Source organism: Pristis pectinata, chromosome 13, assembly GCF_009764475.1.
Source record: "Pristis pectinata isolate sPriPec2 chromosome 13, sPriPec2.1.pri, whole genome shotgun sequence".
NCBI classification, from domain to species: Eukaryota; Metazoa; Chordata; class Chondrichthyes; order Rhinopristiformes; family Pristidae; genus Pristis; species Pristis pectinata.
In genome coordinates, this window is record NC_067417.1 from 6,500,356 (window position 1) to 6,513,081 (window position 12,726).

Below are 12,726 nucleotides of genomic sequence, written 5' to 3' on the forward strand. Positions count from 1 at the left end.
CATATGATGTGAAATTTGTTGTTTTGCGACAGTAATAAGTGCAAGACATAAATATCTGTAAATTACAAAAATAAATAAATAGTGCAAAGAAAAAGGAATAATGAGGTAGTGTTCATGCGCTCATGGACTGTTCAGAAATCTAATGGTGGAGGGGAAGAAGCTGTTCTTGAAACGTTGAGTGTGGGTCTTCAGGCTCCTGTACCTCCTCCCTGATGGTAGTAACGAGGAGAGGCATGTCCCGGATGGTGAGGGTCCTTAGTGATGGATGCCGCCTTCTTGAGGCACCGCCTCTTGAGATGTCCTCGATTGTGGGGAGGGTTGTGCCCATGATGGAGCTGGCTCAGTCTACAACCCTCTGCAGCCTCTTGTGATCCTGTGCATTGGAGGCTCCGTACCAGGCTGTGATGCAACCAGTCAGAATGCTCTCCACTGTACATCTGTAGAAATTTGCAGGAGTCTTTGGCACCATACGCCAACTCCTAATGAAGTAGAGCCCCTCCAATACGACTCTCCAAGTGCTGATTTCCACAGTCCCTTTAAACTCACAGGGGCCCTGGTTCCTGCACTTATCGGATTCACTAGAAAATGTATTATACTACTGTGTAACATGTAAAGGAAAGTGAATTAAACGAAGTCCTGATGCAGGATTTCAACCTGAAACGTCAACATTTCCTCCTCCCGCCCCACAGAACTTGCTCGACCCTCTAAGTTCCTCCAGCAGTCAGTCAGCATCTTTGGAGAGAGAAGCACACAGTTGGTGTCTGACTGCTGAACAGCGCTAGCATTTTCTATTTTTATTTAATCAAAGTTGAAGTTGATTTTATTGTCATATGCACACAAGTGCAATGAAAATCTTACTTGCTGCAGCAGCACAGGGACAGTGATGTCTCCTATTGTGCTCAGTGTCATACTTATCAATAGTCCTTTGAAGAATCTGGGTACATTTAACAAGCTTAAAAGTGTTCCATAAATGTGTATTATTGTTATACCATCCGTTCTATATCATTACTTCTATGTCAGCAGATTGATTGTTGCTCCAGATTCCAACATCTGTAGTTTCTTGTGTATCCTCTGAATTGAAAGTGTGTTGGAGAAATACTTAAACAAAACCTAAAGTAAAAAAAAGCACTTACCTGCACTTGCACTTTTAATTGGTGTTTATGATCCCTTTCAAATAAATGAGGCCAAGCTTCTCAAACCAACCAGTCCTAGAGGAGGTAATTTTAGCAGCAGATCAAGTGGCTCAGATGTACCAACATCTGGTCTCCAGCTTGTCTCCGTCTTCTGTGTTTCAATGCTTGGGTGTGGAAGATGTGCTGAAGAGCAGTTTGCTACAAATCTATGATCTAAAGGGAGGTGCAATCTGGTCTGCTAATTGCCCCAGTGTACATTTTTTAAGTTATCTTCAGTGATTTTAGGACACATGGGAAATGGTTATTTTTCATGTTCAACCTATTTTCGGCAAGCATCAGGTTTATCACTCTTAGATACATCAAGGGATACTCTTACATGGAGAGCAAAACAAATTACCATTCCATTAAGCGGCCTAATTATTTTGGAAGATTTCACTTTTTTGATTATATAAGTTTGGATTGTTTTCTCTGAAGCATCGGAGGCTAGGGGGGAGGCCTGATGGAAGTATATAAAATTATGGGAAGCATAGATAGGGTAGGTAGTTGGAGTCTTTTTCCCAGGGTAGAAATGTCAAATACTAGAGAGCATAACTTTAAGGTGAGAGGGTTAAGCTTGAAGGGCATTTGTAAGGCAAGTTTTTCACACAGAGAATGGTAGGTGCCTGGAACGGGCTGTCAGGTAGGTGATAGAAGCAAATACTATAGCAACGTTTAAGAGACATTTAGACAAGCAGATGAACAGACAGGGAGTAGAGGGATACAGACCATGTGCATACAGATAGGATTAGTTTAATTTGGCATCATGGTCAGCACAGACATGGTGGGCCAAAGGGCCTGTCCCTATACTGTACTGTTCTATGTTTCTATATTTTTAAAAGTGTCTAATTTTGGAAGCTATTTTGAGCTCTACATCATTGGAATTTATGATATTTTAAGGAAATATTACTGTCCTATCAACGACCTGACAGCCCGTTCCAGGCAACCACCACTCTCTGCGTGAAAAACTTGCCTTACAAATGTCCTTTAAACTTTCCCCCTCTCACCTTATATACTAGTTCTGCACATATTTTCTCTAATAATTGTTAACCTTACAGTTTTAGACCAAGTCAACGCAAATGTGATGCAAAGGCATAAAATAACCAACCTGAAATGTAGACTGTGGGGTGAGGATGCACACTTAAAATGATTGCCTTTACTCTTGGAATGAAAAAGGATTTCTTAATCTATTTAATGAATGAATTCATTTAATCACTTCATATGCAAAGGACTCTTTATAGGGATCTCACTTCACAGGAAGGTTACATCAGCAGATGACTGGTGAACTTCGGGAGAGCTGAGAGCTGACAGTCAATTTTTGCCTTGACTTTAAAATTCTTATGGTTAGAACACGGGAACAGGCCCTTGGGCACACAATGTCTGTGCCAAACACGATGCCGAATTAAGTGAAATGTCTTCTGCCTGTACATGATCCACATCATTCGAATTTATTGGAATTGATGCCACATTTAGAGTACTGCATGCAGTTCTGGTCACCTCACTATAGGAGGGATGTGGAGGCTTTAGAGAGGGTGCAGAGGAGGTTTGCTAGGATGCTGCCTGGATTAGAGAGCATGCGCTATCAGGAGAGGCTGGACAAACTTGGGCTTTTTTCTCTGGAGCTGCAGAGGCTGAGGGATGATCTGTTGGAAGTGTATAAAATTATGAGGAGCAGTATATAGGACAAGCAATATATTTTTCCAATTATTGAAAGATCCAATACCAGAGGTCATGCATTTAAGATATTTAAGATATTTATTTATTAGTCACATGTGCATCAAAACACACAGTGAAATGCGTCTTTTTGCTAAGAATGTGCTGGGGGCAGCATGCAGGTGTCACCACTCTTCCAGTGCCAACATAGCATGCCCACAGCTCCTAACCTGTACGTCTTTGGAATGTGGGAGGAAACCAGAGCACCCGGAGGAAACCCACGCAGATATGGGGAGAACGTACAAACTCCTTACAGACAGCAGCGGGAATTGAACCCAGGTCGCTGGTGCTGTAATAGCATTATGTTAACTGCTATGCTAATGTGCCAGGTGGGAGGGCATAGGTTCAGAAGAGACGTGAGGGGTAAGTTTTTTACTCAGAGAGAGGTGGATGCCTGGAATGCATTGCTTGATAGGGTGATGGAGGCAAATTCATTGGGGGCTTCTAAGAGGGGCTTGGATGGGCATGTGAATAAGAGGAAAATAGAGGGATATGGGCATCCTGTAGGTAGGAGGGATTAGCTATGTCGGCACAACATTGTGGGCCGAAGGGCCTGTTCTGTGCTGTACTGTTCTATATTCTATGTTCTATATCCCTCCATTCACTGCATATCCATGTGTCTGACAGCCTGTTAAATGCCACTATCATAACTGCTTCCACCACTACCATCAGGACAGATGCTGTCAGAACAGTCCTGATGCAGGGTTTCAACCTGAAACATCAGCAATTCTCTTCCTCCCACAGACATTGCACCACCTGCTGAGTTCTTCCAGCAGATTGTTCGGAGTATTGTGTGAGTTCTGGTCTCTGAGCTATAGGAAGGGTGTCATTAGCTAGAAAAGGTGCAGAAATGATTCACGAGGATGTTACCAGGACCGAGGGGCTTGGACAAATTATGCTGAAGGGCTTGTTTCTGTGCTGTATAACTCTATGACTCCATGACTCATTTTAGCTGAATCTTACACAATGTCTCCTTGTACTTGAGGTACCAGTCCTTGAATGCAGGTATGGTTTGGTTTGGTTTATTATTATTGTCACATGTACTGAGATACAGTGGAAAACTTTAGTTTGCCTGCCTTCCAGGCAGATCATTCCATTACATAAGTACATCAAGGAGGTAGAAAAGAGAACAGAATGCAGAATATAGTAATGCAGCTGCAGAGAAGGTGCACTGCAGGTAAACAAATGCAAGGGCCACAATGAGGTAGATTAGGAGATCAAGAATTCATCTTTAGCAATATGAGAGGTCCATTCAAGAGTCTGATAACAATGGGATAGAAGCTGTCCTTGAGCCTGGTGCTTTCAAGCTTTTATATCTTCTTCCCAATGGGAGAAGGGAGAAGAGAGAATGATTGGAGTGGGAGGGGTCCTTGATTTTGTTGGCTGCTTTCCCGAGGCAGTAGGAAGTGTAGACAGAGTCAATGGAGGGGAGGCTGGTTTGCGTGATGGACTGAGCTGTGTCCACAACTCTCTGCGATTTCTTCTGGCCTTGTACAGAGCAGTTGCCATACCAAGCTATGATGCAAATGGATTAAATGTTTTCTCTGAGGCATCTGCACACTAAAAGATGTGAAATGATCATGGTAAAATTATAAAATTTCTCTCTCTAAATGAATAATTCTCTCTCTCTTTTCTTTCCAGAATGTGCTGATGCACCAATGTACCAAGGAAATTCTGATTAATCTTCCTTATACTCGCCATAGACACAACGAAGGAACTGGAATGTCACCCAGATATAGCACATGACAACTTTGTTGGCCTTCAATTATTGAGGACCATTGTAATTAGGATCCTTTCTTGGAGTGTGCTAAAGATATCCACCCACCCCCCGCCCCTGCTACCCCAGTGCCTGCACCACCATCCACCTGCCCTACTCCCCAAACCTCCTGAGAGGTCCAAGGAATAATGCCGGAGAGACTGGGAACAATGCTGACGGATATGCAGGCGCGCTTAGTGCTGGCATGGATTAGTGTGCTTCCCCTGATGCAGCCCATCCCACTGGATCCTCCGCAGAATTTACAGGAAGGGGATGTGTTAACGCTCGATGGGTTGAACGCTGACGCAGCAGCCCTCAGTCGCGCAAAGAGGGGCTGGGTCTGGAATCAAATGTTTGTGCTGGAAGAATTTTCAGGGCCTGAACCTATTCTCGTTGGACGGGTATGTATATTTTTAAAATATTAATTTATTATAATCTCCACATGAGAAATTGCAGAGCAACAGGGTGACCATGCATCTTGCTAGAGAGGGGCACATGGTTCACCATCTTCACTCACCTTCAGCTCCAGAAATATTTCTAAAAGTCAAAGTCAAGTCTATTGTCACATGCACAAGTCCATGTGTGCACAGGTGCAATGAAAAACTTACTTGCAGCAGCATCACAGGCACATAGCATCAGATAAGCAGCATTCACAAGAAAAACATAAATTAAATATAAATTATGCACTAGTTTTACAAGGAAGAACACAATTAGAACAAAAAATATCTGTCCATTTTAGTGTAAGGTGATCAAAGTGGTCATGGTGTTGGTAAAGTGGTTAGGATTTTGCCAGTTGGTTCAAGAACCAAGTGGTTGAAGGGAATAAGCTGTTCCTGAACCTGGTGCTGTGGGACTTCAGGCTTCTGTATCTCCTGCCCGATGGTAGCTGTAAAAAGATGGCATGGCTCCGATGGTGGAGAGGGATGTGCCCGTGATGTATGGGGCTGAGTCCACTACTCTTTGCAGGCTCATGCACTCCTGCGCATTTGAATTGCCGTACCAGACCATGATGCAACCAATCAGGATACTTTCCACTCTGTCTTAGTGCAAGAGAATGTTTTCAGACCTTATCAAACAGTTATCTCACTGGTCCTTCTCCTTAACCAGTTTGATGAGAAACAGAAGAACAACATCACAGGAAATACGATGAATCACATTCAAATCAAGTACAGAAAGAGAAACAAAGAGAGGGAAAGAATGATGAGGTGAAAAGAGAGAGTAAAAAGCAACCAAAAGGGAAAGGAATGAGGCTTCCAGTTTAAATGATTTCCTTTCTGGCCCCAAAAGTTTAATTGACATTGTGTTAATTATTTTCATATTGCTGAAACGGTACTTAGTGCCAGGTTTAACTTTGCATGGCAACTTTAGTTCAAGTTTAATGTGTTAATTCTGCAGGTTTGTAGTACTCTTGGGGCAGTTGAGAGTGAGCTGTTGCTTCTATTAGGCAAACGAAAACAGACAGAGAAATCAGTGCTGACCAGGATATCAATGCAATTCACAACTTGCAATTTATCTCCTATTAACCTAAAATGGGTGGCAAATTGCATTGTAAACTTACCTTTATTTCTCCAGTGATATTTGGGTCAGTAATCTTGTAAATTCCTGTTTTGCTTGTGTATTCATTGATGGTGACTGGAATTATTCTTGTTTCAAGGTAACTGCATTATTAAGGGAGTCAAATAACCAAAGATATATTCATTGGCTGGCGTCGTGTGAGCCACGAGTCTTCAACAGAATGAAAGAAAGTTTCATATGCATTGATTTAGATTGAATCAGAGCAAATAATGGCAGAGCTAGAGACCACTGAACCCATCGTTTCCATGTTGTCTAGTCTAACCACTTGGACTGCAGCCTTGCAGGTTATGGTACATCACGTGTTCATCCAAGTCCTCATAAAGTTGCTGAGGGTTTCTGTGTCTACTGCCCCTCAGGCAGAGTTCCAGGCATCCACCGATCCATCTACCTCAGGAGGATAACATTCTTCTCATCTTCCATTCCCCTTCTCTATTTGTTCCACCAGTTGCTTCAAATCTATTCCTCACCGTCTCACTCCATTTATTGAACTTTCCATTAAGAAAAGCAGTCCTACCCACAACTATAATCCCATAGCAATTGAAACTGAGCACTGGGTGAAAAGACATGATGGATGTGCTGTTTCCTTCTCTCCAAGTTTTCTTCTGATTAAACAGAAAACATAAAGAGTACACAGATATATTTCTCAAGACATATCGCTAGAAGTAGAAATATTACGAAAGAGGTAGAAATATGAACACAAGAAATAGGAGCAGGAGGAGGCCATCTGGCCTGTCGAGCCTGCTCCGCCATTCAATAAGATCATGGCTAATGTGGCCGTGGACTCAGATCCAGCTACCTACTCTTTCCCTATAACCCTCAATTTCCCCACCATGCAAAAATAGTAGGTAGAGTAGAAAATAAGAACTCAAGAAAATAGGAGCAGGAGCAGGTTACTCAGTTCCTCAAGCCTGTCCAACCATTCAATATGGTCATGTCTGATCTGCATCAGGCCTCATCCCCCTTTTTTGCTCAATTTCCCTCGATTCCCTGATCTTTCAAAACATTACCTATTTAAATGCCCTCTATGATCCCACCTCCACAGCACCTCAGGGTAAAAAATTCTAGAGATTTACCACCTTCTGCATGACAAGGTTCCTACACACCTCAGATTTAAATGACCGCCCCCTAATCTTTAATTATTTTCCCTCGTTCAGGATTCTCCCACTAGTGGAAACATCTCAACATCAACCCTGTTTCAGTAGGAATTGTTCCATACTTGTTCGGCCGAATGATTTCAGACAGATGGTGCAGAGAAATGTCTGCAAGCAAGCACAATGGTGCAGGTTCAGTTGAGGAAAATGAGGGAAAATAGTGCTATTAAAGATTAATTCAGATATGGAATGAGACCACAAGAAATAGGAGCTCAAGATGAAGTCATTTCCACTCTCCACCAGTATCGTGGCTGATTTTCTACTTAGCTCCCCATCTTTAGTTTGTTCCCATAACTGTTAATTCCAATAATGTTTAATAATAAATGGGTTGATCTGAATAAACTTGGGATTCCAATTTTTCCATTTTTCATAAATAATAGTCAACCAATGAACTACTTAAAAAACTTTGGTTTTGCACTGATAAAACTTTACACTGGAAATATATTTCATAAAGTCAACTGTGCATTTTACTTGAAAAATGCAGTTTTCAGAATGTGATATTGTGTTTACTTGTAATGGATGATGCTCAGCAGCCATGCGATTGGGTAACTTTGAGGAAAGAAAGAACATATTAGGATAAATGTTAATGGCAGAGTGCATTGAGGTAGTACAGGGTAAAAACAATAACAGAATACAGAGTAAAGTGTCACAGCCACAGGGAAGTACATTACAGGTAGACAATAAGGTGCAAGGTCCAACAAAGTAGATCGTGAGGTCAAGAGTCCACCTCATTGTAGAAGGGAACCGTTCAATAGACTTATCACCGTGCTCAATGCTTGTCCATATGTTCAGGTAGTACATAAATCGGTAATCCTTAAGCCGGGGAGGACCTGTAACTGAAAGAAAAGTGTTGAACTGAACCAAAACATAAAACTGAAAAAAATTTAGCCATGTATGTACCCATTTACTGAGCATCTACAGATCTCTGTGCTGGAAAATCTAATGATTTACAGCTGTTCAAATAACAGACAGATTTGTACCTTTCAAGTCCCGGAGCAATTCACATCCAATGAAATACTTTCTGAAGTGTTCAAAGCAGGACAGCCAATTTGTGCTCACCAAGCTTCAACAAACAGCAATGTGATAAATGCCAGGTGATAAATTTGTCATCATCTCAGTCCCAAAAGGCTGACTTGTTATCTAAGACTATAGCACCCAGATATAAACTCTCCAGCCAAAAGAAGCAGCGAGCTTCAAATTCGCAAGCAGTTAGTGGTGAGATTTGTCTCACAGTATTCAGAATATTATCAAGGTCACCAGAATATTCACCCAACAACATGACTGTGTGGTGATTGCAGTTTGCTGGCACCACAGTGAACCTTGAACTTGTTTGCAGAAATCTTGGTCAGCATCCTGTTTGATTGGAACATTGCACGTCTGTGGATGAACTAAGGGCAATGGTATTGCAGAAGGGCAGAGGAATAACTAACTAACCCATGGTTCCAGGAAACAGCCACTAACCTGTCAACCTACAAGTACACAGACAAGGAGCAGGAGTAGGCCACTTGACTCTGCTCTGCCATTTAATAAGCTTGTGCTCGATCTGATTATAACGTCAAATTCCTATAGACCTGCGGCAGTCGCTCACCTCCTCGCTCATCAAGAATCTATCTCCGGAGACTCAAGAGACTGCAGATGCTGGAATCTGAAGTGACACACAAAAAGCTGGAGGAACTCAGTGGGTCAGGCAGCATCTATGGAGGGAAATGGACAGTCAACTTTTCAGGTCAAGACACTTCATCTGGACTGCAGTGTCCAGAAGAATCTATCTACCTCTGCCATCAAAATGTTCAAAGCTTCTGCCTCCACTGCCCTTTGAAGAAGAGATTTTCAAAGACCCGTGAACCCCTGAGAGAACTAATGTGATCTCAGCTCCAACTGAAACGGACAACTTCTTATTCTTAATAAGTGACCACCAATAGCTGATTCTCTCATGAGGAAATATTCTCTCCACATCCATCAGGTTCAGACCCTCAGGATCCTATATGTTTCAATCTTGCGGACTCTTCCCTCACTCTCCCCATCACTTTTCCAAACTCCTGTGGATGCAAATCTCGTCTGTGCCACCTTCCCTCATAAGACAAACTGTCTATTCTGGATATCAGTCTAGTAAAGTTCTGAATTACTTCCAACATGTAACATCCTTCCTTAAACAAGGAGATCACTGCTGTACACCATACTCCAGATATCATCTCACTAATGCCCTGCGTATCTGAAGCCGAACCCCTTTTGTATTCCTCCCATTTTTGTTCCTTTTCCCATACACTTCCATCCCCCAGCCTCCCATCACCCACTTTTGCTCCCCTTCCCCTCACATCCATCTGCTACCCACACATTTCACCCACTTGATCCCCTTCCCCATCTGGTTCCATCTGTCATACACCTCTCCCCTAATGGTTCCCTTTATCACCTTCCTTGCTTATCAGATTCCAGTACTGGTAGCCTTTGTGTCCACATTTATCACCTTCCAGCCCATCTCTACCATCACCCCTCCCCTCCCCAACCTTCATACCTGCTCCATCTGCTTTTTTCTCCCGATAAACACGATGATGCTGGAGGAAGTCAGCAGGCCAGGCAGCATCCGTGGAGAAAAGCAGGCGGTCAACGTTTCAGATCAGGACCCTTCTTCAGGACTGAAGATAGGAACAGGGGAAGCCCAATATATAGGAAGGAAAACAGAGCGGTGATAGGTGGACAAAAGAGGGGAGGCGGGGTGGGCACAGGGTGGTGATAGGTAGATGCAGGTAAGAGATAGTGATAGGCAGGTACGGGGGAGGAGGGGAGAGCAGATCCACCGGGGGATGGGTCAAAGGGAAAGAGAGAGAGGGGAAAAAAGGTGGGTAGAAAAAAAGAGAGATATGCTAGGAAAGGGAAGAAGAGAAGCACGGTGGGGGGGGGGGTGTTGTGGGGAAGGTGGGTGGGGATAGCTTAAAGTGGGAGAATTCAATGTTCATGCCGTTAGACTGCAAGGTTCCAAAACGGAAAATGAGGTGCTGTTCCTTCAGTTTGCGCTTGGAATTCTCCTGGCAGTGGAGGAGGGTGAGAACTGGCACATCAGTGATAGTGTGGGAGGGGGAGTTGAAGTGACTGGCAACGGGGAGATGCAGATCACGGTTACGGACGGAGCGCAGGTGTTCTGCGAAACGGTCACCTAGTCTGCGTTTGGTCTCACCAATGTAGAGGAGGCCACACTTGGAGCACCGAATGCAGTGGATGATATTAAGGGAGGTGCAGGTGAATCTCTGTCTCACCTGGAAGGACTGTTTAGGGCCCTGAATGGAGGTATCACTATCTCTTACCTGCATCAACCTATCACCACCTTGTGCCCACCCCGCCTCCCCTCTTTTGTCTACTGAACACTGCTTTTCCCTCCTCTATATTGGGCTTCCCCTTTTCCTATCTTCAGTCCTGAAGAAGGATCCTGACCCGAAACGTTGACCGCCTGCTTTTCTCCACGGATGCTGCCTGGCCTGCTGAGTTCCTCCAGCATCGTCGTGTTTTTCATCTAGATTCCAGCATCTGCAGTCCTTTGTTTCTCTGCTTTTTTCTCCTTGTTTGCTTCCACCTATCACCCACCTGCCTCTGTCTCCCAACTCCACCCCTCCCCCCTCCTCCATCTGGCTCCATCTTCCTATTATCCCTTGCCCCTCCTTGGTCCACCTATCACCTACCGGCCCCTGTCTCACCCCTCCCCCTCTTCTCTTTATACTGGCAATCTCTCCTTTCCACTCTCTGTCGTGATGAAGGGTCTCAACCTGAAACATTGACTGTCCATTTCCCTCCACAGATGCTGCCTGACCTGCTGAGTTCCTCCAGCACTTTGTGTGTTGCTCCAGATTCCAGCATCTGCAGTCTCTTGTGTCTCCACAATACAATTTTCTTAATTATTTACCTTTTCCCTTTGAACCACCTCTGTACTTGTGCTTTGAAATGATCTGTCTGGATGGCAAACAAAACAAGGTTTTTCACTGTACCTCAGTATCTTACATTTAATAAGAACGTGAGGGGCAACTTTTTTCCACAGTAGGTAGTAGATATATGGAACTAGCTGCCAGAGGAAGTGGTTGAGGCAGGTACATCAGATACATTTAAGAAGTATGTGGACAGGTATATGGATGACAAGAGTTTAGAGGGATATAGGCCAAGTGTTGGAAATGCAATGTTAACATTCATTTCAAGAGGACTAGAATATAAAAGCAAAGATGTAATGCCGAAGCTTTATAAGGCGTTGGTCAGACCACATTTCGAGTATTGTGAGCAGTTTTGGGCCCCATATCCAAGGAAAGATGTGCTGGCATTGGAGGGGGTACAGAGAAGCTTTACAAGAATGATCCCAGGAACAAAAGGGTTAACACATGAGAAACATTTGATGGCTCTGGGCCTGTAGTCACTGGAGTTTAGAAGGATAAGGGGGGATCTCATTGAAACCTACTGAATATTGAAAGGCCTGGATAGAGTGGACGTGGAGAGGATGTTTCCAGTAGTGGGACACTCCAGGACCAGAGGGCACCACCTCAGAATAGAACATCCCTTTAGAACAGAGAAAAGGAGGAATTTCTTCAGCCAGAGGGTGGTGAATCTGTGCAATTCATCGCCACAGACGGCTGTGGAGGCCAAGTCATTGGGTATATTTAAAGTGAGGTTGACAGCTTCTTGATGAGTAAGGGCGTCAAGGGTAACAGGGAGGAGGCAGGAGAATGGGGTTGAGAGTAAAAAGATAAATCAGCCATGATCGAAAGGTGGAGCAGACTTGAAGGGCGGAATATTCTGCTCATATGTCTTATGGTCTTATGGTCTAAAATGGACAAATTCACAGTTTCCCAAATTAGACTCTATTTGCCAAACCCTAGCTCACTTACTTAACCTACCTACAACCCATATATTCTCCCCACAGCTTACTTTCCTGCCTACCTTTGTACCATCAGCAAGATGAGCAACAATATCTTTAATGCTTTCATGCAAGTCACTGATATACATTGTAAAATGATCTTCAGCACTGTTGACTGTGACACATCCTACCCACTGGAAAAAAACTGTTTATATCTATTCTCTGTTTACTGTTCCCCAACCAATCTTCCATCCAATTCACTATATTACCTTCTACACCTAAGATTTCATTTTTTTGCAAAAAATACATTCTGAAAATCTTAATACATCCACAGCACACATTACTTCTTCAAAGAACACCAATAAATTTGTCAAATGTGACTTCCCTTTCACCTGATTACCTATAATGTCTTTAATGATAGCTTCGAACTTTTTCACTATGACAGATGGTAATTTAGCTAGCCTGTGGTTTTCTGCTTTCCCTTCTCTAAGAATTACTTTTATTCATTCATTACCCATGAACTGGGAGTCACGT

General features: G+C 43.3%; 1 protein-coding gene across 1 annotated transcript in view; it reads left to right on the forward strand.

Moving 5' to 3' along the window:
* The window catches only part of cdh8 (cadherin 8), a 249,829-nt gene that overhangs the window by 23,493 nt on the left and 213,610 nt on the right, over window positions 1-12,726 (forward strand). Inside the window, exon 2 of the mRNA XM_052028021.1 lies at window positions 4,524-5,039. Coding sequence (XP_051883981.1) covers window positions 4,788-5,039 — 252 coding nt within the window. The 5' untranslated portion in view covers window positions 4,524-4,787. The remainder of the gene's footprint in view (window positions 1-4,523; window positions 5,040-12,726) is intronic.